Here is a 27,274-nt window from a genome sequence, read left to right as displayed (position 1 = left end):
AAAAAGACCACACTCCCTAACTGAATTATAGTGGTATCTTTGCAGAAATCAAGTGACTGTAAATGTGTGGATTTGTTTCTAGACTCTTTATTCTGTTCCACTGGACTTATTCTTCATCCTTGGACCCATGGGGCGCTGTCTTAACTAATGAAATGTTATATGAAGTCTTGCAATTTGGTAGTGTTAAGTGCCACAGTTTGTTGCCTTTCTTCAAGATTGTCTCGGCTAATGTAGGTCTTTTGCCATGTTATAAATTTCCATAATAATATCAGAAATAACTTGTAAACTTCTGTAAAAAATGCTTTAATTTTGATCTGGATTCACTGAGTCTACAGATTAAGCTGGAAAGAACAGGCTTCTTAACTATTTTGAATCTTCCACTTCATGATAATCGTGTGTATATTTATTCCATTTAAGTCTTTTATCTCAACAATGTTTGTCTTCACTATAGAAATTTGGCTTATATTTCATACATGAATTCCTTGATATTTGATGTTTTGATGCTATTATAAATATTTTATTGTTGCCAATTGTTTGTTGCTAGTATAAAGAAATACATTAGATCTCTACTGACCTTGTACTCTGTGACCTTGCTAAACTCACTTGTAAATTCCAGTAGTTTGTAAAATACTTTGCATTATCTACATACAAAACTTGATGTCTGTAAGTAAGCTAATTTGCTTCTTTATTTCTAATCTCTATGTTTTTAGTCTCTTTTTCTTGCCTTTTATTGGATGGATTAGAACACTTTAGTGTTCCAGTCAACACTGTTGAATGCAAGCATGATGATGAATATGCATGTCTTGTTCCTGACCTCAGTAGGAAAATGTTTAATATTTCACTATTAAGTACAATATTAGCTATAGGTGTTTATTTAAAAAGATACTCCTTGTTTGCTAAGAGCTTTATCATATTGCTATAAATTTTTATCACCGTATTGAATTTTAGCAAATGCTGTATCTATTAAGATGATCATATGAGCTACCACCCATGTTCTGTTCATTATACCCTTAATTTTTTTGTTTTGAGACAACTGCAGATTCACATGCAATTGTAGAAAATAATACAAACAGATCACACAGGCTTTTTCTCCATTTTCCCTCAAAATAAGCATTTTTTTCAAAATTTAGTACAATGTCACAACCAAGGGACTGACATTGATCTCATGTTTCCACTCTGATTTCTGAATATTGAATCAACCTTCCTTCCTTTATTCATAAAATATTATGTATTATTATATATTGCTAGATTCAATACACTAATATTGTGTGAATGATTTTGCATCTATATTCATGAGAGATATTGGCCTTTAATTTTCTATTCCTGAAATGATATTGCCAGCTTTTGATATTAGGATTATAGTGACCCCATAGAGTACTTTGGAAGTGTTTCTTTTTTCTTCATTCTCTGAAAGATTTTATGTATGTTTGGTATTATGTCTTTCTGAAATGTTTGGAAAAATTCACCAGTAAAGCAAGCCAGCTGGCTTTGAAAAAATTTAAAATATAGATTTGATTTGTTAAAACAGATCAAGGCCTACTCAGAATTTTTACTTCGTCCTGTTTTTCAAGAATGTTTCCATTTAATGTAAATTGTCAAATTTATTGGGAAAGTTTTTTTTTTCCCCTTAAATTCTTCTTGACTTTTTAATAATGACTGTAATCCTGTAGTGATGTCTCTTTTTTTTTCACTTATTTTCTCTCTTTTTTGGTTAGTCTTACTGGTGGTTATCAATTTTAATTAACCCTTTTGGCTTTGTTGATTTTCTCTTTTATACATCTACTTTCTATATAATTAATTTCTGCCCTTTATTTTCTTTCTTCTTTCTTTAGGTTTATTGTTGCTGCTTTTTTTTTTTTTTTTCTTTAAGATTTTCGAAATAAAGGAATAGAGGATTGAACTTTCAACATTTCTTATTTTTAATATATAAACTTAAGCTCCGGGTGTTGGTGATAGACAGGGAAGCCTGGCAAGCTGCAGTCCATGGGGTCGCAAAGAGCCGGACATGACTGAGCGACTGAACTGAACTGAACTAAGGTTATAAATTTCCCTTTAAACAACACTTACCTGGTTTTACAAGTTTTGATGTCATATTTTTCATTATAATGAAAGTATTTTTCCTTGTGATTTCTTCTTTCACCTATAGCTTTTTCAGAAGTATCTTGCTTACTTGAAAATTATAGTTTTTTGTTATTGTTGTTGTGTTAGTTATTTTCTACTGTGGTCAGAGAACTGTTCACGCATTTCAACTTTTTGAATATTTGTTGCCACTTACTTTATGGCCCAGGATACAGTCTATTTTTGTAAATATTTTCTGTACATTTGAAAAATATGTGTATTCTACAGTTGTTCAGCTTTTTAAATCCTTCATGATTTGGGTGTTTTTTTATTTTGTTTTGTTTTTGTCTATTAGTTACTGAGAGAGGTGTGGTAAGATCTTCAAGTCTGACTTGGAATTCGTTTCTGCCTTTTTTGGTTTTTTATTTTGGTAAAATATACATAGCATAAGGTTTACCATATTGCTTTTTAGTTTGGTAAATTTGGCTTTATATATTTTGAGATTATTTTATTATTTACAATTGTTATGTCATCCTGATGAATTAATCTGCTTATTATCATGACATATTTTGCTTCCTTTTCTCTTTTTCTTAACACTTCTTACCTTAAAGTCTACTTTAATAGTTTAGTCATACCAACTTCCTTTTGGTTAATGTTTGGTCAATCTATCTGTGGCCTTATATGTAAAAAGTGTTGCTTGTAAAAAGCTTTACAAGTAGAACTAGATTTAAAGTGAAATGCCAGTGTCAAATTCAGGTACAGTCAGTGTCCTTGCCTTGTGGTACCAATAACAGGGAAGTGATGATGGCCTTGGAAGGGGACTCAGGAGTTTAGATTTTATATTGCTGATGGGAGATGGACCTCCCTATTTTTTTAAACCCTTTTTTCTCTTTATGTTTATTTTTGGCTGCACTGGTCTTGGTCGCTGGCTTTTCCCCCGTGGTGAGCGGGGGCTGCTCTCTCGGTGCGGTATGCTGGCTTCTGGTTGCAGAGCACCGCTCGGGCGCACGGGCTTCAGCAGCTGTGGTCCAGGACTCGAGAGCGCAAGCTCAGTAGCTGTGGCCCCCGGGCCCAACAGCTCTGCAGCCTGTGGGATCTTCCCCGGCCAAGGATTGAACTTCTGTCCCCTGCGTTGCAAGGTGGAGTCTTAACCACTGGACCACCAGGGAAGCCCTGGACCTCCCTACTGATGGAATATTTCTACAAAACAAATTACCACGCTCAAATGGGTTTCTCAAATGTTTGATATTCATTATAAATCATCTCAGGGTAAAGAAGAGTGGACTTGAGGGTGCTATCATCCAGCACCCTCAGAGAGAAAGATGTATAGTCAGTGCTATGCAAACCTCTGAATTTTCCTCAGAAGATTTCTAAATGAACTATTTCATATGGGTATCCTAGATCAACCAGTAAATGTCTAAGTGGTAAGCACCCTAGGGGACCATCTTGGTCCACTGTTATACTCCTGAACACTTGAAATATGTAGTGTTCTTTCATTTTTGTCACTCAGGCCATGCAAGTAAATGCATAGCTGAATACTCAGAATTTTTATTTTAACTGTAATTATGACCTTTAGAAATATTCACTGCTTTAAAAATGGACCAAAGGGTAAATAAAATGGGCAACTGATATACCTCAGTTCCCAAAAGAAAAGTACAGGAAGTTGTTTTCACTTTTCAGTTTTAGAAAAAAGACTTCATCATTTTATACGTGATGTGGCTTTCTGGACTCCTGACATCCTCATAGAATTTGACTGGAGTTTCCTTCTCTTGGAAGTGGATGGGCATTTTCTTGCTCTCCACAGTCATGAGCTTCACTTCCAGGGGGCCCAGGTTTATATAATCCTGCGGTGAACAGACACAGAGGAGACAGGAGAGGTTATTTAGCAAGTTACCAGCCTTTGGAGGTCGGGTTTTATTTATTATAGTTGGCCTTTATCTGGCAGATTACATTGTGTCCTAATTGTCTGAATGCTGCCTAACATGTGAAAAATGAGAGCTACTATAAATAAAAAACTCAGTAAACATATATACCCACTGGGTCATGGTAGGCAAGATCCCCCAAGGAGCAGGCAGCAAGGCTAGCAGGTTTGTGTCTTGGGGACTTGGGCAGTGGGTCGGGGTGGCGGAGGGGCTGGGGGGAGTTGGGAGGCAGCAATGGAGTAGGGAGATATATCCTCTGCAAGCTCTTTAATTGGTAAAATGAAGTATTGGCTGCGTTTATATAGCCCTCTGCTGGCCAGGATATAACCACAGCAGAGTTTTCTATATTATTCACGATCAAAGGGAAAGATCTGCTAACATCTTTGACAATGAATATCTTAATACTGAGCAAATCCACATGAGTTTTACACATTTCACAGGATCTACTGTAGGTATAAAACTTACTATATTCTGCCAAACTAAATATAGTTTAACATATCAACAAACAGAATGGGAGGTCTAATTTATATGAAATCCCACAGCTTGGTGGGGGGGGGGGGGGCGTGGGGGTGGGCAAGAATACTGGAGTGGGTTGCCATTCCCTTCTCCAAGAGATCTTCCTGACCCAGGGATCAAACCCAGGTCTCCCGCACTGTAGGCAGACGCTTTACCGCCTGAGCCACCAGGGAAGTCAGTTTATATGAAATCCCACAGCTAACCCCAAACTGGGTTGGAACAGCTCCAGCCCTGTTCAATGCGCGCCTTCCTTTTGAAAGCTTCTCCAAGTGATGTCTCCTCCTTTTGAACTCCTCCAACACTTCAGCAAACCTTTCCCGAGTGCCCACTGTGTGCCAGGCGCAAGGCTGGTCACGGAGACAGAGGTCTGCACTCCTCCTGACAGCTGTCAGTGACTGTCTTACCTGCTTTCTACCAGCAACACATGATTTAGAGTGGGGCCTGCCACGCAGGCATCTTGAGACTATACTCCTTCCTGTTCTCCCCTTTACATTCTCAAGCATCTCACAAGTCCCTGGCATGTTGTGAGGTTATCAACAGACATTTATAAGAACTTAGGAGAATCAAAGAATGGAAAAGGAAGGCAATGTTTTAGTTCTCAAAAATGCATATTTAACTTTTAAAATACACAATTCTAGAGCTGCAATAAATGCATGAGAGAAGAAAAGCAAATTAATGGAAATCTACCATATATTTCAGAACCATCTAGAGCAGGATTCTGAAGTGAAACGCTGTATTAGTCTGCTTGAGCTGCCACAGCGAAATACCATAGGCTGACCGGCTGAAACAGCAGGACTTTCTCACTGTCCTGGAGGCTGGAAGGCCAAGGTCAGGGGGCCGGCATGATTGGGGTCTGGTGAGAGCCCCGTCCTGACTTAGAGACGGCTGCCTTCTCAGTGTCTCACAAAGCGAAACCTCTTCTTATAAGGATCACAGTCCTATCAAATTAGGACCTTTATGACCTCATATAACCTTAATTACCTCCTAAAGCCCCCATCTCTAGATACAGTCACAATAGGAGTTAGGGATTTCAACATATGAATCGGAGTTGGGGGCAGGAACATAGCTGAGTACATAGCAATACAATACCATTTCCACCACATCAAAAACTTCCATGGAAAGTAAGAAGGTCTTAGAAGAGAACATAAGCAAAACATTCCCTGACATAAATTGTACCAGTATTTTCTTAGGTCAGTCTCCCAAGGCAATAGAAATAAAGATGAAAATAAACGGGACTTCAACTTACAAGCTTCTGCACAGCAAAGGAAGCCATAAACAAAACAAAAAGCCTGCAGAATGGGAGAAAATATTTGCAAATGATGTGACTGACAGGGGCTTAATTTCCAAAATATACAAACAGCTCATACAACACGACAACAAAAAAATGAAACAACCCAATCAAAAACTGGGCAGAAGACCTAAAGAGACATTTCTCCAAAGAAGAAATACAGATGGTCAATAGACACATGAGAAGATACTCAACAATGCTAATTATTAGGGAAATGCAAATCAAAACTATAACAAGGTACCACCTCACACCAGTCAGAATGGCCATCGTTAAAAAGTCTACAAATAGCAAATACTGGAGAAGGTGTAGAGAAAAGGGAACCCTCCTACACTGTTGGTAGGAATGTAAGTTGGGGCAGCCGCTGTGGAAAACAGTGTGGAGGTTCCCCAGAAAACTAAAAATAGAATTATCATATGATCCAGCAAATCCCACTCCGGAGCATATATCCAGACAAAACTATAATTCAGAAAGATACATGCACCCCTATGTTCATAGCAGCAATATTCACAGTAGCAGAAGACATGGAAACAGCCTAAATGTCCATCAACAGAGAAATAGATACAGAAGATATGGTGCATGTATACAATGGAATACTACTCAGTCATGAAAAAGAACAAAATAATACCATTTGCAGCAACATGGATGCAACTAGAGATTATCATATTAATGCTAAGTGAAGTAAGCCAGAAAGAGAAAGGCAAGTACCATATGATATCATTTATACATGGAATCTAAAATACGACCCAAATGAACCTACCTATGAAAGAGAAACAAAAATCAGAGACACAGAGAATAGACCGGTGGCTGCCAAGGGGGTGAGGGGTGGCAGAGGGCAGGAAGGGGAATTTTGGGTTAGCACATGCAAACTGGCATGTATATATAGAATGAATAAGGAACAAGGTCCTGCTGTATAGCAAAGGGAACTATATTAATATCCTGTGATAAACCATAATGGAAAAGAATATGGAAAAGAACATATCTACGTCTGCCACATTATTGCACAGCAGCAGTGAACACAATGTTGGATTTCAACTTTGCTTAAATAAAAAATGAATTTAGAAAAATAAATTCAATGGATAAAGGCAAAAATAAAAGTAAAAAGGTCTTTCACTCAACTAAATGGTGTGGAATTTTGGGATTTTGTAGACAGTTGTCCCCTGGTGTGAGGTCACTGTAGCACACCAGGTGTCCTGATACCGAGATATCCACGTGGGCGTTTAAGTGCTGTAGAGTCTGGAACCTTAGTCTTTAAATGGTCACTTGGTGGTAGCAAGACTGAGTTGTACTTAGTTAAAATGGTCTTTATTGACTTATTCAGTTTCTTTTGCTTTCTTAACCACTCTTTCTCCTATCAGACTTTAAGTTCGAGGACAACTTTTAAGGTTATTAGTAGTACCAAGAAGGAAAACAGCAAGAGGTGGCTATGAAAGTGACTGGAAGGTACCAAGAAGGTTTTAAAATTAAAAGGCTTGATAATCCAGGTTTTGCCTAATGGTGTTACGTGGCCATTTGTACTTTCCAAAGATGGTCACACTGATATATATCCTATCCCATGCTTTTCTTAAAATATGATGCTGACCTTCTTCTTTCAAGATGCAGGAGCTATGTTATTTCCCTTTGGGTGGAAATTTGTAGCTACACCAACAGATAGAAAATGATGGACGTGCTGGCGTAAGATTTCTACCTCATAGGAAACATTTGGTCTCTGGGACTGATGGCTTGGGGGAAGCCAGATACCATAACAAAAGGACAATAAAGGAGACCCACGTCTGTTAGGAGACCCAGAGAGGAACTGAGGCCCAAGCTTCACCAGCATCACCTGGCCAGCCAGGTCAGCGAGCCACCTCAGGAGTGGATCTTCCTGCCCAAATCGAGCCTTCAGCCAGTATGTGGCGCACCTGCCATGGAACCCAAGTGAAGACGGCCCATGGAAGACCTGTCCAAACTCCTAACCGACAGAAGCGTTGAAAGAGAGTAAATGATTATTGTTGTAACCCACTGAGTCTTGAGGTAGTTTGTTACGTAGCCCTAGACGTACTGCCTTACGTGGTGCGCTAGTAATGGAGTTCTATCCGTACACACATGCGGCAAGCTGGGCAAAGGTATGCGTGAAAATAGTATCTAGCGACAGGCGTGATGGTGGCCGCTTTTACTAATATGTGCAAATAGAACTTTTCAGTATCCGTATTTTCGGTGAATTTTCTCCACTAATTAATAAGGCAACATTTTCTCTAGCAGTCAAGATGTCTTCTCATGAATCTTACCTTGAAATCCTGCTCATCCTCATACAGTAAGTATTTCATATCAGAGGCCCCAAACTCTATTCTTGAACTCTCTTCTTCATCTATCTCCAGAAGCTGGCCCAATCTGCTGTCCTTGTAACTAAGACGAAAACCACTGCTCCCAAATGAGATGCTCGACATGTCTCTGCTTCTTATGTCTGTAGGTTGCGATTCTGACTTTTCTGGGATGACTGCAAAGAAATTAATTGGGTATAACTTCTGGACAGATAAAAATAAAAATATAGCATATACTTTGTGACATTTTGAATTTGAAAGCCCTTTGAGAATCTCTGGGAGGAGATGAATTTGAGAATTAGAAATGTAGAATCGAGGTATCAGAGTGAGAGTCCCATTGTTAGCAACCATGTCTAAGGTGCATTTCCCTGTGCCAGCTAATAAGTTAATATAATCGTATGGGGGTCTGTGAGTATGCTGGCGTTTTGGTTGGTTGGCTGAACTGAAGTGCAAACTGTGCTGGTATAGACATCATCCTGTCCCTCTTCACCAGCTTCTAGGTCATTCACTGTGACACACGGTGACTTTGACTTGAAAACAGGGCTAGGAAAAGGAGATGGGTTGGGTCAGCTCTGCAAGGACAAGAGGAAGGTGGAGGAGCTGGCAGGTATCTACCCCCTGAATCGCTCTCGGCTATGAGGTGCCTGTCCATAATAAGAAGCTCAATAAGTGTTTGCCAAATTAAAAACAAAAATCACCATTACAGTAAAATAATACCTTTATGTGTTTCTGACAATTCCAAAGGCACTTCAGGTGGTACTTCCTGCCCAACAGCTTGGGTGAGATACAGTCGCCTAAAAACAAATAAGAAAAGTAGTCTGTCAGCCAACAAATGTTGTAGCCCCTGCTCAATAGTGTCTATCTCTCTGCTGGGAGCTGGAGATGCACAGGTGAAAAAGGGGCGTCGGGCCCAGTGGGGTGGCAGACAAGATTACAGCGTTTTATGATGATGGTTTGTCCCAGGATGGGTAGTTAGCAGTGTCAGGAGTGCTGTGGTCTTCCCATGTGGTACAGAAGTGAAGAATCTGCCTACAGATGCAGGAGATGCAAGAGATGTGGGCTCGATCCCTGGGTCGGGAAGATCCCCTGAGGGAAGAAATGGCTGCTGACTCCAGTACTCTTGCCTGGGAATTCCCATGGACAGAGGAACCTGGTGGGCTACAGTCCATGGGGTCAAAAAGACAAGACTGAGTGACTGAGCGCGCACATGCGTGTATACACACACACACACACACACAAGTGAGGGAAGAAGCACCAGATTTAATCTTAGGAGGTAAGGAAAGGTTTCCAGGAGGAGATGACACCTGAGTTGAGTCCTGAAACACCAAGAGATATTTGCCAAGGAAGAGCTTGGGGTGGGGGTGCGTCCCATGATAAAGGGAATAATAGACAAAGTCTGAGAAATGAGAGTGATCACAGCACCAGTCACATCACTGTTGCAGGAATCCAGATGAGCAATGACGGTGGCCAGCATGGGATGGATTTGAAAAAAAAAGAAAGAAAGAAAAAGTCAGGACAGTGAGCAGTAGGAATCCAAGATGACGCCACAGTTCTGGCTTTCACTGAGTGGCGTGTTCCAGCTACAAGCCCGGTGAGTTGTGCATGTGCTATTGCAGCTCTCTTTGCTGCAGAGGCCCATGGAGTTTTCTGTCAGAAGACACGATACCTTGAAAGCTGTGTGTGGCATTTCCATGAAGTTTGCCTGAAGATAGCATGAACCAAGTGACCCTTGCACATACGCTAACAACCGTCCATGCTCAGCCAGCCAGCCAGCATCCAGAGTGAATCCCCTGGATTACAGGCTGTTGGTTTCTTAAAGCACATGAACAAAGTGTTATCCGAGATGCTTACAGCGCCAACAAATCATGTCACTGCATACAGTAGTTATAGCTTAAAACCGTCTTAAGATTGGTGAAGGTGTGTCTCAGTGAAGCTCTGGTCTGCAGGTGATCAAGTCTGAGGCCACAGAGTTCTCTTCTTTCCTGGTTTTGGCCTCTTGAATGACTAAGAGCTTACTAAACACTGTGATCTTCACGAGTCTCTTAATCATGGGTTTATTGTCACTTTTGGACCACCAACAGGGCAGCAGCGCTTGGTATTTGATGATGCAGAAAATATGTTAAAGAATGCTATCATATGAAACTAGTGTTAGATAGATTTGAGGTGCTGGTTCCCCAAGACTCAGCTCTGTGGCACTGAAGTCCCTGGGCAGTTCCCTCTAGCTTACTCATCTCATCTAACGTTTCAAACAAATCCTGCAATGCTTTATTGGAGTCATGAAAGAAAGCGTTGAGGGAGGTCTGGATGGGAAATAGAGGATTAATAACTCTGTTAGCTAGAATACCCGATTCTTCATCCAAATAGGAAAGAAGAGAACTTTTTACATGTTCACTGGGTAGAGTTCAGGTCTATTTCTCAACTAGAATAGACAGGACTAAATTCTCAACAAAGAGGTGGAATAGACAGTTGTCATAAATTGCATACTGTGTGTTATTTTGACTTGAAAACAGGTACAGTAAAAGTTCCTAAGGACACTCAACATTTTCCTTCTGGATAAGCAGTGTAACAGATAACTGAGGGTTTGCACATATCTCTGTTTCTTTATGTGGGTCTTTCTAAAATGTCCTAAACACTTGTCTCGAAGGAATTTACAGTCTAGGAGGGAAGCAGATGTTAAGTAAGTAATCACTAGTGTGATAAATGCTAGTTACAAAGGAAAAGTTCAGGGTGTCTTGGAGGCACCAGTCACCTTTTAAACACAGTCTGTGTTGTTTCTTTCCCGTCAGACAGATTTTGATTTCATCTCTCCCAACCCTGAAGCAAGACTAAGCACTCATATCTCCCACCAAAGAAAACCTGCCCACAAAGGTGTGGATGAACAATGTGGGTTTTACTGAAGATTTCCGTGAGGGAAGCTAGAGGACAGGGCTAAATGACATCACAAGAAAGCACACACCTGCATGGAAGTCCTCTTTAAAACTTTCTCACCTCCCTTCCTGTCCTTGCCAAACTCTCTGTATCCCGGGAAGGAATTCCCCTTTATTATAATGAACATTTCACTTGCACATCAGCACGGAATTGGGAACAACAGACCGAGCTGACCGAAGCAGGAAGTGAGGTCAGCAGTTCACAGGGTAGCTCTTTCTGGAGGATTGGGTGGTTTGGAAGAGAGAAAAAGGAGCACAGCGGGCAACAGGTGGAGCGGTGGTTAGAAGGCCTGGCTGGCAGAGATGCGTGATTACAAAGAGATGCGGGCAGCAGGTGCTCCGTGACAGAGGCTGGCTGGGCGTGGAACTGGAGAGGTGTCATAGGGAGGGAGGCTGGCAAAAGACAGCATTGCCTCTGGGGGGACAGTGAGGCCCCCCGCACCCTAAGGGCTCTTAAGGGCATCAGTTCAAGAGACGGAAGTGCAGGAGTCCTGTAGGAAGCCAATTCATTCAGCCCGATCGCCCACTTCACCTACACTGGTACCTACTGCCCCGGGGCAGCACAGAGATTGTGGAAGGGAGCAGGAGACTCCATCTCTCTCCTGCCCAGCCAGGGTTCAGACTATGAAGTCATCCTACTGTCTTCCAACTTCTCCAGTCTTGTATCTTGACACCCATCATTTAGCTCAGCAAAAAAAAAAAAAAAAAAACAACCCACAACTTACCCATATCCACCCTTCCTGGAACACATTAGGAAGTTTGCCATCAATAAATACTTCACTGGGTCTCAAATAGTACTTTTTCCACGCCACACAAACAACAGAACTACTTGGGTGTAAATGTTTTCCCGGGCCTTCCACTGTGTTGAACTTCTCTGCCCAGACCCAGATAGTTTTCTCCCATCTTGCACATGTACATCCTACATTCGAGTGGTTTAATTCCTCTATCTTTCTAAGCATGTTTTTGTTCAAATTATGAATGCCACTTTGTTTTAATTCCATATTGTATGTGTGTTCAGTCACTCGGTTGTGTCCGACTCCTTGCGGCCCCATGGGCTGTAGACTGCCAGGCTCCTCTGCCCATGGAATTTTTCAGGCAAGAATACTGGAGTGCGTCACCATTTCCTCCTCTAGGGGATCTTCCCAATTCAGGGATTAAACCTGCATCTCTTGCATCTCCTGCATTGGCAGGTGGATTCTTGACCACAAACGCTACCTGGGAAGCCCAATTCCATATTCCAGGGCTCTGATTTTCCATCAAGATTGGTATATTAAGACTTATTTTGTCAGATAAGAAAAAGAGGTAATCTAAAAGGCAAAGCCATATATACATTTGATTTCACTTCAGTTCAGTTCAGTTCAGTCGTTCAGTCGTGTCCGACTCTTTGTGACCCCATGAACCGCAGCACGTCAGGCCTCCCTGTCCATCACCAACTCCCGGAGTCCACCCAAACCCGATGTTCATCGAGTCGGTGATGCCATCCAACTATCTCATCCTCTGTTGTCCCCTTCTCTTCCTGCCCTCAATCTTTCCTAGCATCAGGGTCTTTTCAAATGAGTCTGCTCTTCGCATCAGGTGGCCAAAGTATTGGAGTTTCACTTATGCACGAATAAATGTGACTTGGAATGCCAGGCTATTTTCTACGTCTAGAAAGTAGCTTGGCTCTTCCATTAACTGTCAAAGGAAAGCGTGCTAAGTCTACAGGTAACCAGAAGTCCCAAACACCTCCAGGAAGCACCCACAAGGTTGATCACGCCCTCCTCCTGTACTCTGGCTTTGCCACCCGTACTTCTTCTGCTGTATTATCATGCATTTATTTTATGCCCAATTCCCCTGCTGGCCCAGAGGTTTCTGAAGGACAGCAGTTGTGATATTAAGTGTTTGCTATTATGAACACAGTGCAATGTTAGAAAAAGCAAGTCAAAGTTTGCCTTGTAGCAATGGTCAATTGTGATAAACTTATAGTTTCCCCGTGGCCATTTTGTGAGTATCTTTCTTTTCAACTATTAAAAAAATATAAATATCAAAAAAAAAAAAGAATTGTAATCTTTAAAAAAAATAACTTTTTACAGATACAGATGTTTTAAAAAATATTTCTAGCTACGTAATGACTCTCACCTGGGTATCTTGAGATCCACAAGTCTGCAGTTGAATAGCTGATCAATAAGCACCAAATTTTCTTCTTCCAGCTCATGAATACCTTTTTCCAGTTCTTCCACTTCCTTCCTGCTATTTGCAATCTATTCTCAGGAAAAGGAGAATGGGTGTTAGTTTTCCACAAGAAATTTAACTTTAAAAAGTGCATTTGATGGGGAGGAAGATCTATCCTGTATTATTTTTTTACTGTGTTTTTTCTAAAAAGGAAGGGATGGGACTTCCTTCCAAGTCATTTTAGGCAGAACTTGGTTTCCTGATTAGGCAGTTACTACTGAATGGCAACAAATTCCTTTCCTACTCTTCAGGAACATCACTGGATTTATGTGTGCTGGAGGCAGAGATAAATAAGAAAATAAGACTAATTTATCAGTCTGGTATCAGTACTTAAATGAGGCTCTATCAAAGGTTAATGACAAGCAACACAATGACAATTAATAGCACTGGGGAGAAAAATCTATATTATGGCATTAAAAAAAAAAAAGAAGTACAAGCCTAGGAGTCCTTTCTATCAACCTCTATATGACAACTATATTCTCTCTGAGTGTGCTGGAGTCATTCTGAGAAATATCAGATAGATGAGATGTTATTCATTCATTCATGAAATTGTACTGTATACCTACATTGCATCAAAAACTATAGTGCACTCTGGGAACAATGGATCAACAAAACACAATAACCTTCAGGGGTCTCTTAGCTTAATGGGAAGGAGAGTGATAGCAACAGAGGACAGAATGATAAAATATGATACTGGAAGCCACTGGGTGCGCTGGGAGGGGGGCAAGTTCTACCCTATGTCTGCCAGGTGGGGGGTGAGGGGGAATTAATGGAAGGGATGACCTCCATTCTGGATCCTGAAGGCCAGGAAGGGATTCTCTAGCCAGATGAGGGAGGATATATTCTAGGCAGAAGGAACCACACATATTAGGCACCACTATGTTGCTATGGATAGAAACAAAATGGGTGTGGGAACAAGTAGGAGAGGAACTGCACAAATATGGGAGCCAAATAATGCGAAGTAGTCTGATTTTTATCTTGCAGGTTAGACAGTAGGTCCATTCATAGACATAGCAGGGTTAATTAACTTTAACTGCAGAAACATGGCCAACTCAAACATGAACACAACTTGCTGGTTCTGTTGATAAGAGTTCCCATCAATCTTTAAGAAATGTATTTTGATAATTTTTTGCCTAAAGAAGACTTGATCATGGGGAGAATATATAGAAGAATGTTACTAGATAGAACCCCCAACTTACCTGTCTGCCCCCCAAAACAGCATGAGCTATGCAGGTGCTAGATTGAGTGGTGGTAATGGGTAGAAGTCAGGGTAATAGCAGAATTAAGAGTATAAAATAGAAAGTGATCAGCTGGTGAGAATGATAGAAAGATAGCTGGGAAAGGTACTGTGTCTCTTGAGGGAACATGATGAAATAAGAAAGGCACAGGGGAGGGGTATGCATTATTTCTTGTTAGGAGTTGCCAAGAGTGTAACTGAGATGAATACTTAGAGATGACTAACACATTTTTGACTTGCAGTTGAAGTTACTGTATTTTGGAAGCATTCAGTATATTACCACATGCATATCTCTTTCATATAAGTCATTTATTAAATGCCTGAATTCTTACTAAGGGTAAATTCTTGCTTGAGGTAGATGGATACAAAATTCAAAAAAGCATGGTTCCTTCCCTCAAAATAGGAAAGAAATCTACAAATCTAGTGAACAAATACATAAACAATTATAAAACAATAACAGTGTCATAGAAAAGGCTTAAAGATGAAAAGGTAACCAATTTCATGAGACAAGTTAAGTCCATAACTCTACATTACCAAGTTAGCAGTTGGTATTTTAGGATCTCATATTTTATGAGATTATCAGCTTGATACAAGCCTGAATGCCTTAAGGAAACATAATTTTCAAATGTCAAAAGATGAGAAAGAAATTATAGTTAGAGGTTGTAAAAGAAGGAATGAATCGAATGTTTGGAAATGTTTGACCTCAGGGCTTGGCGTAACTGGGAAGCAGCACGCATAGTTCTTGGTCTTCTGGCAAGAAGGGAATGAGGGCCCTTTGGGGGAGTTAAGTCCAATCTTTCAAGCTACAGATAACCTGTGACATCCCTTATGCCTTTAGAGTACTAAGTAAGGTTCTCAATTGTTGTCTCCCTCTCAATCTTCTGAAATGTTAGGGAAATGAAAGCAAATTCCCTTTTTACAGCCATGTCAATACCTTTAGATTCTGCGGTAAGGGTCTTAACTAGTGGCTCAGATGGTAAAGAATCCACCTGCAAAGCAGGAGACCCAGGTTTCATCCCTGGGTTGGAAAGATTCCCTGGAGAAGGAAATGGCAACCCACTCCAGTGTTCTTGTCTGGAGAATCCCACGGATGGAGGAGCCTTGTGGGCTACAGTCCATGGGGTGGCAAAGAGTTGGACACAACTGAACGACTAACACTATCACACTTTTTCTGAGGTAAGAAAGTATAAAGAAGGAAGTGGAAGACCTCTTTTCCTCCCAGCCCCTGCTTCTCCCCAGATACCCAAGAAATGTACTTAAGAAATTGGAAAGGAGTAATTCAGGCACCTAGGATCCTAATTAAGTGTATGCTCTTAAAATTTTCCCCTGCAAGAACCAAGTTAGCTTTATGCCTCCTCACATTTGAAACTCTGACTGCTAACCTCTTTGACTCTCTGTCTAGTTTTTCCAGCTTTCCATTTGTTAAGTTAGTTCAAGTTATTTGGATTTTTGAATTTTCTTCATTTTTCTAATAAGCATGCTAAATAAACTCAGATAATAAAAGTCATTTAATGAGACCTAATATCCCTCCCAGAGATCTAAGTTTTTGGTTATTGTTGAAGAATAGTTAAATGGAGAAATATTTGGGGGAGTTCCAGTATTAAATATCCCTTGTTACTCATTCTTAGCCTTCTTCAAAGAAATTAATTAGCATACATTGTTCTATTTCCAGGCAATTTTCAATTCCTGTGATAGTACTTATAACCAGAAATGGTTTTAATTAATTTTGTGAGTAAATTTAATAACAGTATAATGAATATTTATTGAAATAAAGAAAAATTAAATATATTGAATTTCTTTAAAATGATTTTTTTCTTTATTAATGAGCTCTTGTTGCTCATGATTAAATTAAACTTGACATTTTTCTGTCTTTTATTTCCACTGAGTTATGAAAATTAAAAAATAAACCAAAATGTAATTTGTGGCTTTAGTAGGAAGGACCAAGGCACCAAACAGTCTTTCTTATCAGTCAGATATAAATTTTTGTAGTCATTTTCTCTGAACCTAATGTCTATGATATCTTAAAAGAATTTAAGATCTGAATTGTTAAATTATTATTACTGGGATCATACTGTCATATTTAATAAAAGTATAAGAACTAAGTTCCTCTATAATATTCTTTAACTATTGAGCTCACCTTGAGTTTGTTTAAATTAATATTTATTTTTTAAAATTGAGGATTCATCTTGATTAATTTTAGAAATAGTATGAAGTCCTACTCACCATGACTTTATAAAGGCAACTTCAAGATAATTATCAATATCACAGAAAGCATATTCATTTTTAAATTTTTTTGTTTGTTAGACTCACCAACTCTATTCAGTCAAATGAGAGCAAGGAAAATAGAAATTAAGCTGATGGTGAAAATTTTACCTTGGGTGTCTGAGCAGATGGTGAAAAGGGAAATGCAGGAAAAGACGATCTAAGAAGAAATTTAAGAAATTTCAGGTATGTTGAGTTTGAAGTACCTATGTGACATCCATGTGGAAATATTCAGTTATTGAATTATATGAACTATTTGTATATTTTGGAAGTTAAGTCCTTGTTGTTTGTATCATTTTCAAATATTTTTCTCCCAGTCCATAGGCTGTTCTTTCATTTTGTTCACGGTTTTCTTTACTGTGTGAAAGCTTTTAGGTTTGATTAGATCTCATTTGTTCATTTTTGCTTTAATTTGTATTGCCTTGGGAGACTGCCCTAAGAAAATATTGCTATGATTTATATCAGAGACTGTTTCGACTGTGTTCTCTCCTAGGGGCTTCATGGCATTATGTCTTACATATAGCTATTTTGAGTTTATTGTTGTGTGTGGTGTGAGGGAGTGTTCTGACTTTGATTCACATGCAGCTGTCCAGCTTTCACAACACCGCTGGAAGAGACTATCTTTTCCTCAATGTATATCTTGCCTTTGTTGAAGATTAATTGACCATAGGTATGCAGGTTTATTTCTGGGCTCTCTACTCTGTTGCATCAATTCATATGTCTGATTTTGCCCCAGCCAGGCTGTTTTGATTACCATAGCTTTGTAGAATTCTCTGAAGTCTGGGACGGTTATACCTCCTGCTTCACTCTTTTTCCTCAGGATTGTTTTGGTAAGTCTGAGTCTTTTATATAAATTTTAGGATTATTTGTTCCAGTTTTGTGAAAAATGTCATGGGTAAGTTGATAGGGATGGCATTAAGCTTGTAGGTTGCTTTGGGTACTATGGCCGTTTTAACAATATTAATTCTTCTAATCCAAGAGCATATAGGACATCTTTCCATTTCTTTGAATCATCTTCAATTTCCTTTACCAATGTTTTATAGTTCTCAGCATGTCTTTCACCTCCTTTATGAAGTTTATTCCTATGTGCTTTTTTTAAATGTGATTTTAAAAGAGATTGATTGTTTGCATTCCCTTTCTGATATTTCATTGTTAGTGTCAAGAAATATACCTAATTTCTGTATGTTGATTCTTGTGTCCTGCTACCTTGTTCACTTAGTTTATCAGCTCTAGTAGTTTCTGTGTGTAGTCTTTAGGGTTTTCTATATACAGTGTCATGTCATCTGCATATAATGACAGTTTTACCTCTTCCATTCCAATTTGAATACCTGAAGAGACAATTTAAAACCAAAGAGAATGAAGTTAGAATGATCCTTCAGCCTTGCTTCCATCACTCAGGAGCAAATAGGGTTCAGAGGAAGGCCAGGTCAGTTTTAGAATGTCAAGAAGTTTTAGACACTTGAGTGTATTATATGAAAATTGTGACACTAAAGATGACTTGTGGTTATTACTGAAATAATTTATGGTGTTCATTGAGTAACAGCTTGTAATAAGATTAGGACTCCACTTGAATTTCATTTTACCTCAGTCAGTCACATATCCATGCTTTCCCCATGACTTCAGCTCATAAATAAAAGTCATTTCCGGTTCAGAAAAATGAGAAAGAAGAAATTGTTTTCATTTTTTAAAATTCCACTTACCTCTTTATTGAGCCAGTCATTTTCCCAGATCTCTCGATAGCTGCCCTTGTCAATGAACCTTAGAGCATTCTAAAAAAAAAAAAATTTTTTCCTGTATTAAAAAGAGCTGCCACAAAGCATTTCACTTTTTTTTTTTTTTTAGCAATGATGATACACAATCAATTTATCTGAACAGTTAAAATTATGGTTTCTAGGAACTTTGGAAATACGCCTAAAAACTTTGGGTCCCATTGTTCTTTCTTTATTATCCTATTGTGCTGTTTTTCCTGATTTAGACTGCCTAACACAGATGAAAGTGAAAGAGGAGAATGAAAAGTTGGCTTAAAGCCTAACATTCAGAAAACTAAGATTATGGCATCTGGTCCCATCACTTCATGGGAAATAGATGGGGAGACAGTGGAAACAGTGTCAGACTTTATTTTGGGGGTCTCCAAAATCACTGCAGATGGTGACTGCAGCCATGAAATTAAAAGACGCTTACTCCTTGGAAGGAAAATTATGACCAACCTAGATAGCATATTAAAAAGCAGTTACTTTGCCAACAAAGGTCCATCTGGTCAAGGCTGTGGTTTTTCCAGTGGTCATGTATGGATGTGAGAGTTGGACTATAAAGAAAGCTGAGCACCAAAGAATGGATGCTTTTGAACTGTGGTGTTGGAGAAGACTCCTGAGAGTCCCTTGGACTGCAAGGAGATCCAACCAGTCCATCCTGAAGGAGATCAGTCCTGGGTGTTCATTGGAAGGACTGATGCTGAAGCTGAAACTCCAATACTTTGGCCACCTCATGCGAAGAGTTGACTCATTGGAAAAGACCCTGATGCTGGGAGGGATTGGGGGCAGGAGGAGAAGGGGATGATAGAGGGTGAGATGGCTGGATGGCATCACTGACTCATGGACATGGGTAAGCTCCTGGAGTTGGCGATGGACAGGGAGGCCTGGTGTGCTGCGATTCACGGGGTTGCGAAGAGTCGGACACGACTGAGCGACTGAACTGCGCTGAACTGAACTGAGCACAGATGATTGAAAGAACTGGACGGTGGTTGTCCAATCAATTTGGCCGCTAGTGTGACTGAATCTGACTGCCGTGGTGAAGTCAGTCATGAAGTGACCTGCTTCACCGTTTAAATGTGCAAATTAACTTTATGCACTGATTTCGGCCGTGCCGGGTCTTCGCCGCTGCTGGGGCCTTCCTCTGGATGTGGTGTCTCGGCTTCCGTCTGTGGGGGCTTCTCCCGCCGTGGAGCACGGGCTCCAGAGGGCGCCGACTCCGGCAGCAGCAGCGCCGGGCTCGGAGCACAGGCTCCGCAGCTGCGCGCCCGGGCATGATTGCCCCACCGCACGTGGGGTCTTCTCAGGTTAGGGATGGGACCCACGTCTCCTGCATTGGCGGGTGGATTCTTCGCCAACAGGGGAGCCCTGTTCCGCCATGAAGATGGCTAAACTACAGTGATCAAACTTTCCTCAAGTTTATGGTCACAGGCATAATTTAACATGTAGCAAGAGCAAGGATAGATGATCTAACTACCTTTTAAATCTGAAACATTTCTGCAGGTCAATAACAACAATGTACCTATTTATAAACCTAATAGCAAATAGTTGCAGGTTAGCAGGCTGTAGCTAGGTCTTCTCCTGGAGAAAAGCATTTTAAATTAAAAAAACAGGGAAAGCCTTACTTTATCAGTAGGATCATAAGATGTAATTTCATTTTCAGTTACTAGAATATTTACAATTTCACCCAAAGGGATTTTATAGTGGATAGCAGGTCACGTTTATATGTAAGGTACTTTTATATGGATGAAAGTGAAAGTGTTAGTTGACCAGTCATGTCCGGCTCTTTGCCACCCTTATGTACTGTAGCCCGCCAGGCTCCTCTGTCCATGGAATTCTCTAGGCAAGAATACTGGAGTGGGTTGCCATTCCCTTCTCCAGGGGATCTTCCTGACCCAGGGATCGAACCCCGGTCTCTCCCAAATTGCAGGCAGATTCTTTACTGTCTGAGCCACCAGGATACCACACAGCAAAGTAACTGAAGGACACAACCAAAACAAGAGAAATTGAGAAAATATTCTGGCTCATAAACATGGATTGAAAGAATTTAAAACTATATGAAAGGTAAATTTTAGTAAGTGCTTTGAGTAGGAAGACTTGCAATAAATTCCTTTTTAAAAAAATCATGTTAATTAAATAAGAGTGAACCTCCATTTCCCAGGAACCATGTAAAAAGTTCAGCTCCAAATGGTAAGACTAAAGTTTATTTAGACATAGAATTTTCTTTGAACAAAAGTAAGAAGTAGCTCATAAATGAATTTAGTTAGCTAATGACTTATTTCACTAACAATGGAGTAGTGTTTTCAGCTTTGACTACACATTAGAATCTCCTGGATATTTTCAGAAATTCAAAAGCCCAGGCAAAATCTCAGGTCAATTACAAGCGCATCTTGGTGGGTGGGGCCCAGGACCCAAGTGGGTTAAACAAACTTTCCAGGTGACTCTAACAAGCAACTGTGTGTTAGTTGTTCAGTTGTGTCTGACTCTTTGCGACCCCATGGGCTGTAGCCTGCCAGGATTCTCTATCCATGGAATTGTCCAGGCAAGAGCACTGGAGTGGGTTGCCATTTCCTTCTCCAAATAAGCAGCTAAGGTTGCACAAAAGTAGATTTTAGAAGTTAACTACATGATGAAATATGGGCTTCCCTGGTAGCTCAATGGTAAAGAATCCACCCACAATTCAGGAGATGGAGTTTCCATCCCTGAGTTGGGACGGTGCCCTGGAGAAGGAAATGGCAACCCACTCCAGTATTCTTGCCTGTGAAATCCCATGGACAGAGGGGCCTGGTGGGCTACAGTCCATGGGGATGCAAAGAGTTGGACATGACTTAGCGACTACTCCATCACCACCATCCACATGATAAGATGACCAGAAAAAAATGAGAAACATTAATTCACTTATGTGGGTGTTTGGCATTATGTGGAGAAAAGAAAACATACAGTGTAATAATTAAGAGTACTGATCTGAAAAAGACTTCTTAAATGTCAATTCCACCACATGCTCTGGGCAAGGCACAATGTTTCTCTGTGTCTCTGTCTTCTTATTAGCAAGTCTCCCCCTTATAGGATTGTTGAGAGATTTTAATGTAAAATACTAGGAACAGTATTGGGGGCAGTCTTCATTATATACTGAAGGTACATACTGAAAGCATACTTGATTGACATATGCATTTTTAACCATCTTAACTAAGCTCAGATCACTTATTGATTTCACCGTTTAATCATATTCAGTCCCAAAGGGGCTCAATTGCATGGGCAAGCAAAACCATTGATCAGTTCTCCTCCATATCCTCTGTATTTGTATAAATCAATCAAAATTGTGCAATGGCATAGGAATACTGAAAGAACAATAGAACCAAAAGGGAAGCAACAAACAATAGCAACAGAAATTCAGTGAAGAACTCTAGAAAAGGCCAGATGCTTATCACTCCAAAGAAAGGATGTTCCAGATAGAGAGACAATCCCAGCGGGCATCTCACAGATTTAGGACACAGGCTGGAGCAAGATAATAGTGCAAGTGAAAGCCATTCAGTCATGTCCGACTCTTTGCGACCCCATGGACTATACAGTCCGTAGAATTCTCCAGGCTAGAATACTGGGGTGGGTAGCCTTTCCCTTCTCCAGGGGATCTTCCCAATCCAGGGATCAAACCCAGGTCTCCTGCATTGCAGGCAGATTCTTTACCAGCTGAGCCACGAGGGAAGCCCCAGAGCAAGATGAAGGACAACAGTGGAAAGGAAAGACAGGCAGATATTTCAGACAAAACAAAGATTAGAAAAGATGAAGTGGAAATTATATCTCACACATTTTTTTATATCCTCAATTTTTAAAGCTCCAGCAACATAAAGTGTGCTCTCTTAGGTTTGTGTATGTAAGAAAGTACTTTATAGACAAATTATGTTTCATCCTATAGTTCATCCAAAATTTCACAATTTGTATAGTCATTACTATTATACTTAAAATAACTGAATATTAATTTCCAGAGCTCTTGCTCTTATGAGGCACCATGCTACTTAAATCATCTCAGTCCTCATAGTATTCATTAAAGGTAAATATTAGTATTATTGTCCCCTTTTTATAGACTGGGAAACCAAAGCCCAGAAAAGTCAAGTATAAATTCAATGTATACACTGGGCTTCCCTGATAGTTCAATTGGTAAATTTAATTTTAATTAATAACATAATAGTATACATCAACTATATTTCACTTAAAATTTTTAAGTTCTCTGTGAGAAGAAGAAAAATCTACTATTAAAAAAAAAGAAAAGAAAATTGACATATACCTCTGTGGCCCATTCCTTCTTTTGGTCCTGCTGCAACAAAGTTTCTCTGATTATTTTCTTTCTATCATCTTCCAGGGTGATTTTATACTGTTCTTTAAAAAGAAAATTAGAAAGCTTGAGATCTTAGGTAAAACTATCAAGTTGTAAACTTTATCTTCCATGATCCCCACCTCACCTTTCTTTGTATTTTTTTCCCCTGAATTTTCAAAGTACAGTCTTACTGAAGAATCTAGTACCTCTAATGAGCCAAAATGCTCCAACAATTTGCTAATGCCTTAATGGGAATTCGTTGGAGATGGTAGCTGTCATGAATATTTGTATTTTTAAAGGATTTCCAATGCTTTAGTGCCTCTGAAGCCATCTACCCTTCATATCACACTACTTCTGATTCCACAAATTAAATATGAAGAGATTTGATTTTACATGCAAGTAGCATCCTGTACATCTAATGCCATCTAACTGAATTTCCAATGTTCTTGGCACACGTTTCCTGGGACAGGAAAGACAGAAGGAGGAGAGGAGAGCGAGGCGGAGAGGGGCTGGGGAAGTCAGCAGACCGGATCTGAGCTGGGCTCAGAGCAAGAGGGGAGAACAGAGATGCAAGGGCAGGATCCTCTGCAGGTCTTCTCACAAAATGAACGTCAGAACTGAGAGAGCAAAGGGTCAAAAACCTGGGGCCTTGAAGGATGCTGAGAGGTCAGATAATGAACACTGCTGTTTAGCGAAAGCAAGATAAAGTGACATGAGGGCTGCTCTAGGGAGTGGAGAGAAATGAATCTGAATAAATGAGTCTCGTTTGTTCATTCTTTTATTCAGCAAATCATCATCGAGTTCTTTTGATGTGCAAGACACTATTTAAGGCACTGGGAACATTACCAAATGAGAGACAGAACTCCTGCCCTTATGACACATACATCCTGGTGGGGAAGCCAGTGAATAATATTTTAGGTGGTGAGGCATGTGATGAAGAAAAACAAAAATTCTCAGACTTCCCTGGTGATGCAGTAGATAAGAATCTGCCTGCCATTGCAGGGTACACAGGTTTGATCCCTGGTCCGGGAAGATCACACATGCCATAGAGCAACTAAGCCCGTGGGCCACAACCCCTGAGCCTGTGCTCTAGATCATGGGGACCACAGATACCGACGCCCAAGTACCTGGAGTCCATGCTCCACAACTAGAGAAGCCCGACCACTGCAACAGAGAGGAGCCCCAGCTTACTGCAACTAGAAAATGCAAAGCAATGAAGACCCAGCACAGTCAAAAGTAAAAAGGGGAAAACAATTGAAAAACTAAAATTTTCCATTTTAGATAGAGTGATCAGAGAAAGCTTTTTTGAGGAGGTAATATCTGAGTGAAGACTGAATACAGTGACATAGTTATCTGTGTGCAACAGGAGGGCAGTGTACCCTCCAAGTCAGAATCGTCAGAGTTGTGCTCTATGATGACATCAGTGTTACATATCCCCATTAGATGAGTTTTATTTATAACAGTTGGAAGATAATTATTTGGAAGTCAGAGAGTATTGTCTCCTACAAATGATGTTGACAGTTATGGTTGTAGCCTTTCCCTCCTCCAGAGGATCTTCCCAACCCAGGGATCGAACCCAGGTCTCCTGAATTGCAGGCGGATTCCTTACCAGCTGAGCCACAAGGGAAGCCCTAGATTTCTAGACTGGTCCACAGCGACTCATTTAACTTATTCTGTAATGAAACAATACTATTGTATTGAGACTGTTGTGGAACATAACAGCCATTTAGGACATTATTTCAAAGGGAAAATTTTCCCCACAGACCAAGTCAGCCAAAGCTGACTCTAAGAACTCTTGGGGGTCTTAGGCTACAGGGAAGAAGATGTGCAGGTCCGGTCTTTGAATAGTTTGGAGGCAAACTAAGGCTCTGGAAATGGGCACACGGAGCTAGGCTAGAGCCATTCAGCCCTCATTGTGTTTCGTACTGGCATAACCGCTTTCCCTATTCAAGGAAAACTCTGAGAGCAGAGAGTCAAGACTTCTCTTCCATATCCTTCTATTATTGCAATCCCGGGTGACTGCAGCCATGAAATTAAAAGACGCTTGCTCCTTGGAAGAAAAGCTATGACCAACCTAGACAGCATTAAAAAGCAGAGACATTACTTTGCCAACAAAGGTCCATATAGTCAAAACAAAGGTTTTTCCAGGAGTCATGTATGGATATGAAAGTTGGACCATAAAGAAAGCTGAACGCCAAAGAATTCGTGCTTTTGAACTGTGATGTTGGAAAAGACTCTTGAGAGTCCCTTGGACTGCAAGAAGATCCAACCAATCCATCCTAAAGGAAATCATTCCTGAATATTGATTGGAAGGACTGTTGCTGAAGCTGAAACTCCAATACTTTGGCCACCTGATGCGAAAAACTGACTCATTGGAAAAGATCCTGATGCTGGGAAAGATTGAAGGCGGGAGAAGGGGACAACAGAGAATGAGATGGTTGGATGGCATCACTGATTAATGGACATGAGTTTGAGCAAGTTCAGGGAGTTGGTGATGGACAGGGAGGCCTGGTGTGCTGCAGTCCATGTGGTCGCAAAGAGTGGGACATGACTGAGTGACTGAACTGAACTGATTGACCCTATAATTGTGAATACTCCCAGGGAAACTGGGAGTATGTAAAAGTCTCCTCCCCAGAAAAGTCTGGGACATTGCAAATGGGAGATTATGACTTTGTGCTTTTAGACTCCTGGCTGCTCAGATGCCTGGTCCAACGTTTGCCTTGCATTGCTCTCCTTTCCTTGTCGTGTCTGGCTCTGCTTCAGCTCCACCCCACAAGCTTTGGGGGTCGGTTGTTTGCTCTTCACCCACTTCCGGTGTCACACTGCTACACCGGGCTCATCCTCTCCTGGGCCGCTGGCTTCCTGTGACCCCTCTCTGGACAAGGCTGAGAAACAAGGCCGTCTGTTTCCATCCTTGGTCCTCCCGTCCTTCACGGTAAGTCCTGTGTCCAACAGACATGACCATGCGGCACCGACAACCTTGCTTTTCTCTTCCATTTCTTTGTGTGTTTGTTTTTGCTTTGGCCGCACTGGGTCTTCGTTGCAGCATGCAGGCTTTCTCTAGGTGTGGCTCATGGTACAGCATGTGGGATCTTAGTTCCCCGACTAGGGATCGAACCTGTGTCCTCCACTCTGGAAGGCAAATTCTTAACCACGGGACCACCCAGGGACGTCTCTTCTCTCTTCCCTTTAAAATGCATACTGTGAGGCTATTAGCCCTCTCTCACTAACATGCATGGCAATCCTATGATTTTTTCTGGTTCCTTCGTGATAACTGAAGATCTCCCAATCTGAAATTAAGATATCTAGTCTTTATAACAATTGAAATTTCAAGCTTCATTCAAAGTTATGCCTGTTCCCTTCCTAGCTTAAACCTACTACTGTTTCCTCTGGCTTGAGCTGGCACGCCTCCTTCCCCCTCAGGGGGACAAGAAAGCACTCACTTGACTGATCCTATCTCAAGCTAAGGCCTCACTTTCTGGGGCCAGCTGGCATTCAAGATTGAGGCTCCTCTTTCGGAGGTGTTTTGTGTAGGTTCTCTGGAGGACCAGCTTCCCCATTGCTAGTTACATTTCACCGGCACACCCTTGATGCAGGGCGGGGGTTGTGCTGTCATTGGAGGTTGGCTGATGACTGTCCCTTTGACCTCTGGTTCTGTCTCCTCCTCCCTCTCACATGTACGGGCGCCTATTTCTCTTTGGAGTGGGTTGACCACTCTTGTCAACCCGCAGGTAAAATTTAACAGGACTGTGTACCAGCACTCTCTCAGACAACAGGTCCACAGGAAACGCTCCACTCTTTGCCACAAGCTGCTCTGGGAGTGCTCGCTGCTGCAGACTGAATGTCTGTGACCCCGCCCCCTTCTCCACATTGTTAGTACATTGAACCCCAGTGTCCTGGTATTTGGCAGGTCATTAGGTCGGGAGGCGAGAGCCCTCATGAGTGGGATTAGTGCCCTTATAACAGAGACCCCAGAGAGCTCTCTTGCCCCTTCCTCTCTGTCAGGTTACAGCAGAGAGACAGTGTCTCTGAACCAAGAAGCAAGCTCTCCCTAGGCACCCAATCTGTCAGTCCCTTGACCTTGAACTTTGCAGTCTCCAGAGCTGTGAAAAACAAATTTGTGTTATATACAGGCCACCTAGTCTATGGTACTTCTTTATAGGGGCTCAAATAGACTGAGACACAGGCCCAGCCCAGGGCGGCAGCTATGTGCCTCTTCCGTGTGCTGCTGTTAGAACAGCTACCTAGTCAGTCACTTAACCTGTAGATTTTACAGGGGTGAGTCATAAACTAGATCCCAGTGTCCCCCAAACTGCGGGGGATACATGTTGAACAGTCTGAAGAATTTCCTTAAAGACCTTCCACTGGATTTGTGGTGAAGGAGGAATTACACTTTACCTGCCCTTTGGGGGATAGTGTACAACTTGCTGCACCCACGAGCTCTTTCCGAAAAATGTCCCCTAATTTTTAACAGTTTTTTCATGGTCTCCTCAGTG

The 27,274-nt window shown here is 41.0% G+C and overlaps 1 protein-coding gene across 1 annotated transcript in view; it reads right to left on the bottom strand.

Annotated features, from left to right (window-relative positions):
• Positions 1-2,954: 2,954 nt before the first annotated feature.
• CCDC83 (coiled-coil domain containing 83) overlaps positions 2,955-27,274 on the bottom strand; it is a 43,767-nt gene continuing 19,447 nt past the window's right edge. Inside the window, exons 5-10 of the mRNA XM_061158515.1 lie at positions 22,749-22,840; positions 18,419-18,487; positions 13,127-13,248; positions 8,799-8,875; positions 8,049-8,257; positions 2,955-3,902 (exon numbers count right to left, since the gene is read on the bottom strand). Coding sequence (XP_061014498.1) covers positions 3,741-3,902; positions 8,049-8,257; positions 8,799-8,875; positions 13,127-13,248; positions 18,419-18,487; positions 22,749-22,840 — 731 coding nt within the window. The 3' untranslated portion in view covers positions 2,955-3,740. The remainder of the gene's footprint in view (positions 3,903-8,048; positions 8,258-8,798; positions 8,876-13,126; positions 13,249-18,418; positions 18,488-22,748; positions 22,841-27,274) is intronic.

Source organism: Dama dama, chromosome 2 (genome assembly GCF_033118175.1).
Source record: "Dama dama isolate Ldn47 chromosome 2, ASM3311817v1, whole genome shotgun sequence".
In the NCBI taxonomy this organism is placed as follows: domain Eukaryota; kingdom Metazoa; phylum Chordata; class Mammalia; order Artiodactyla; family Cervidae; genus Dama; species Dama dama.
Note: the sequence above shows the minus strand (reverse complement) of the source record. Positions and strands in the feature narration are given on the sequence as shown.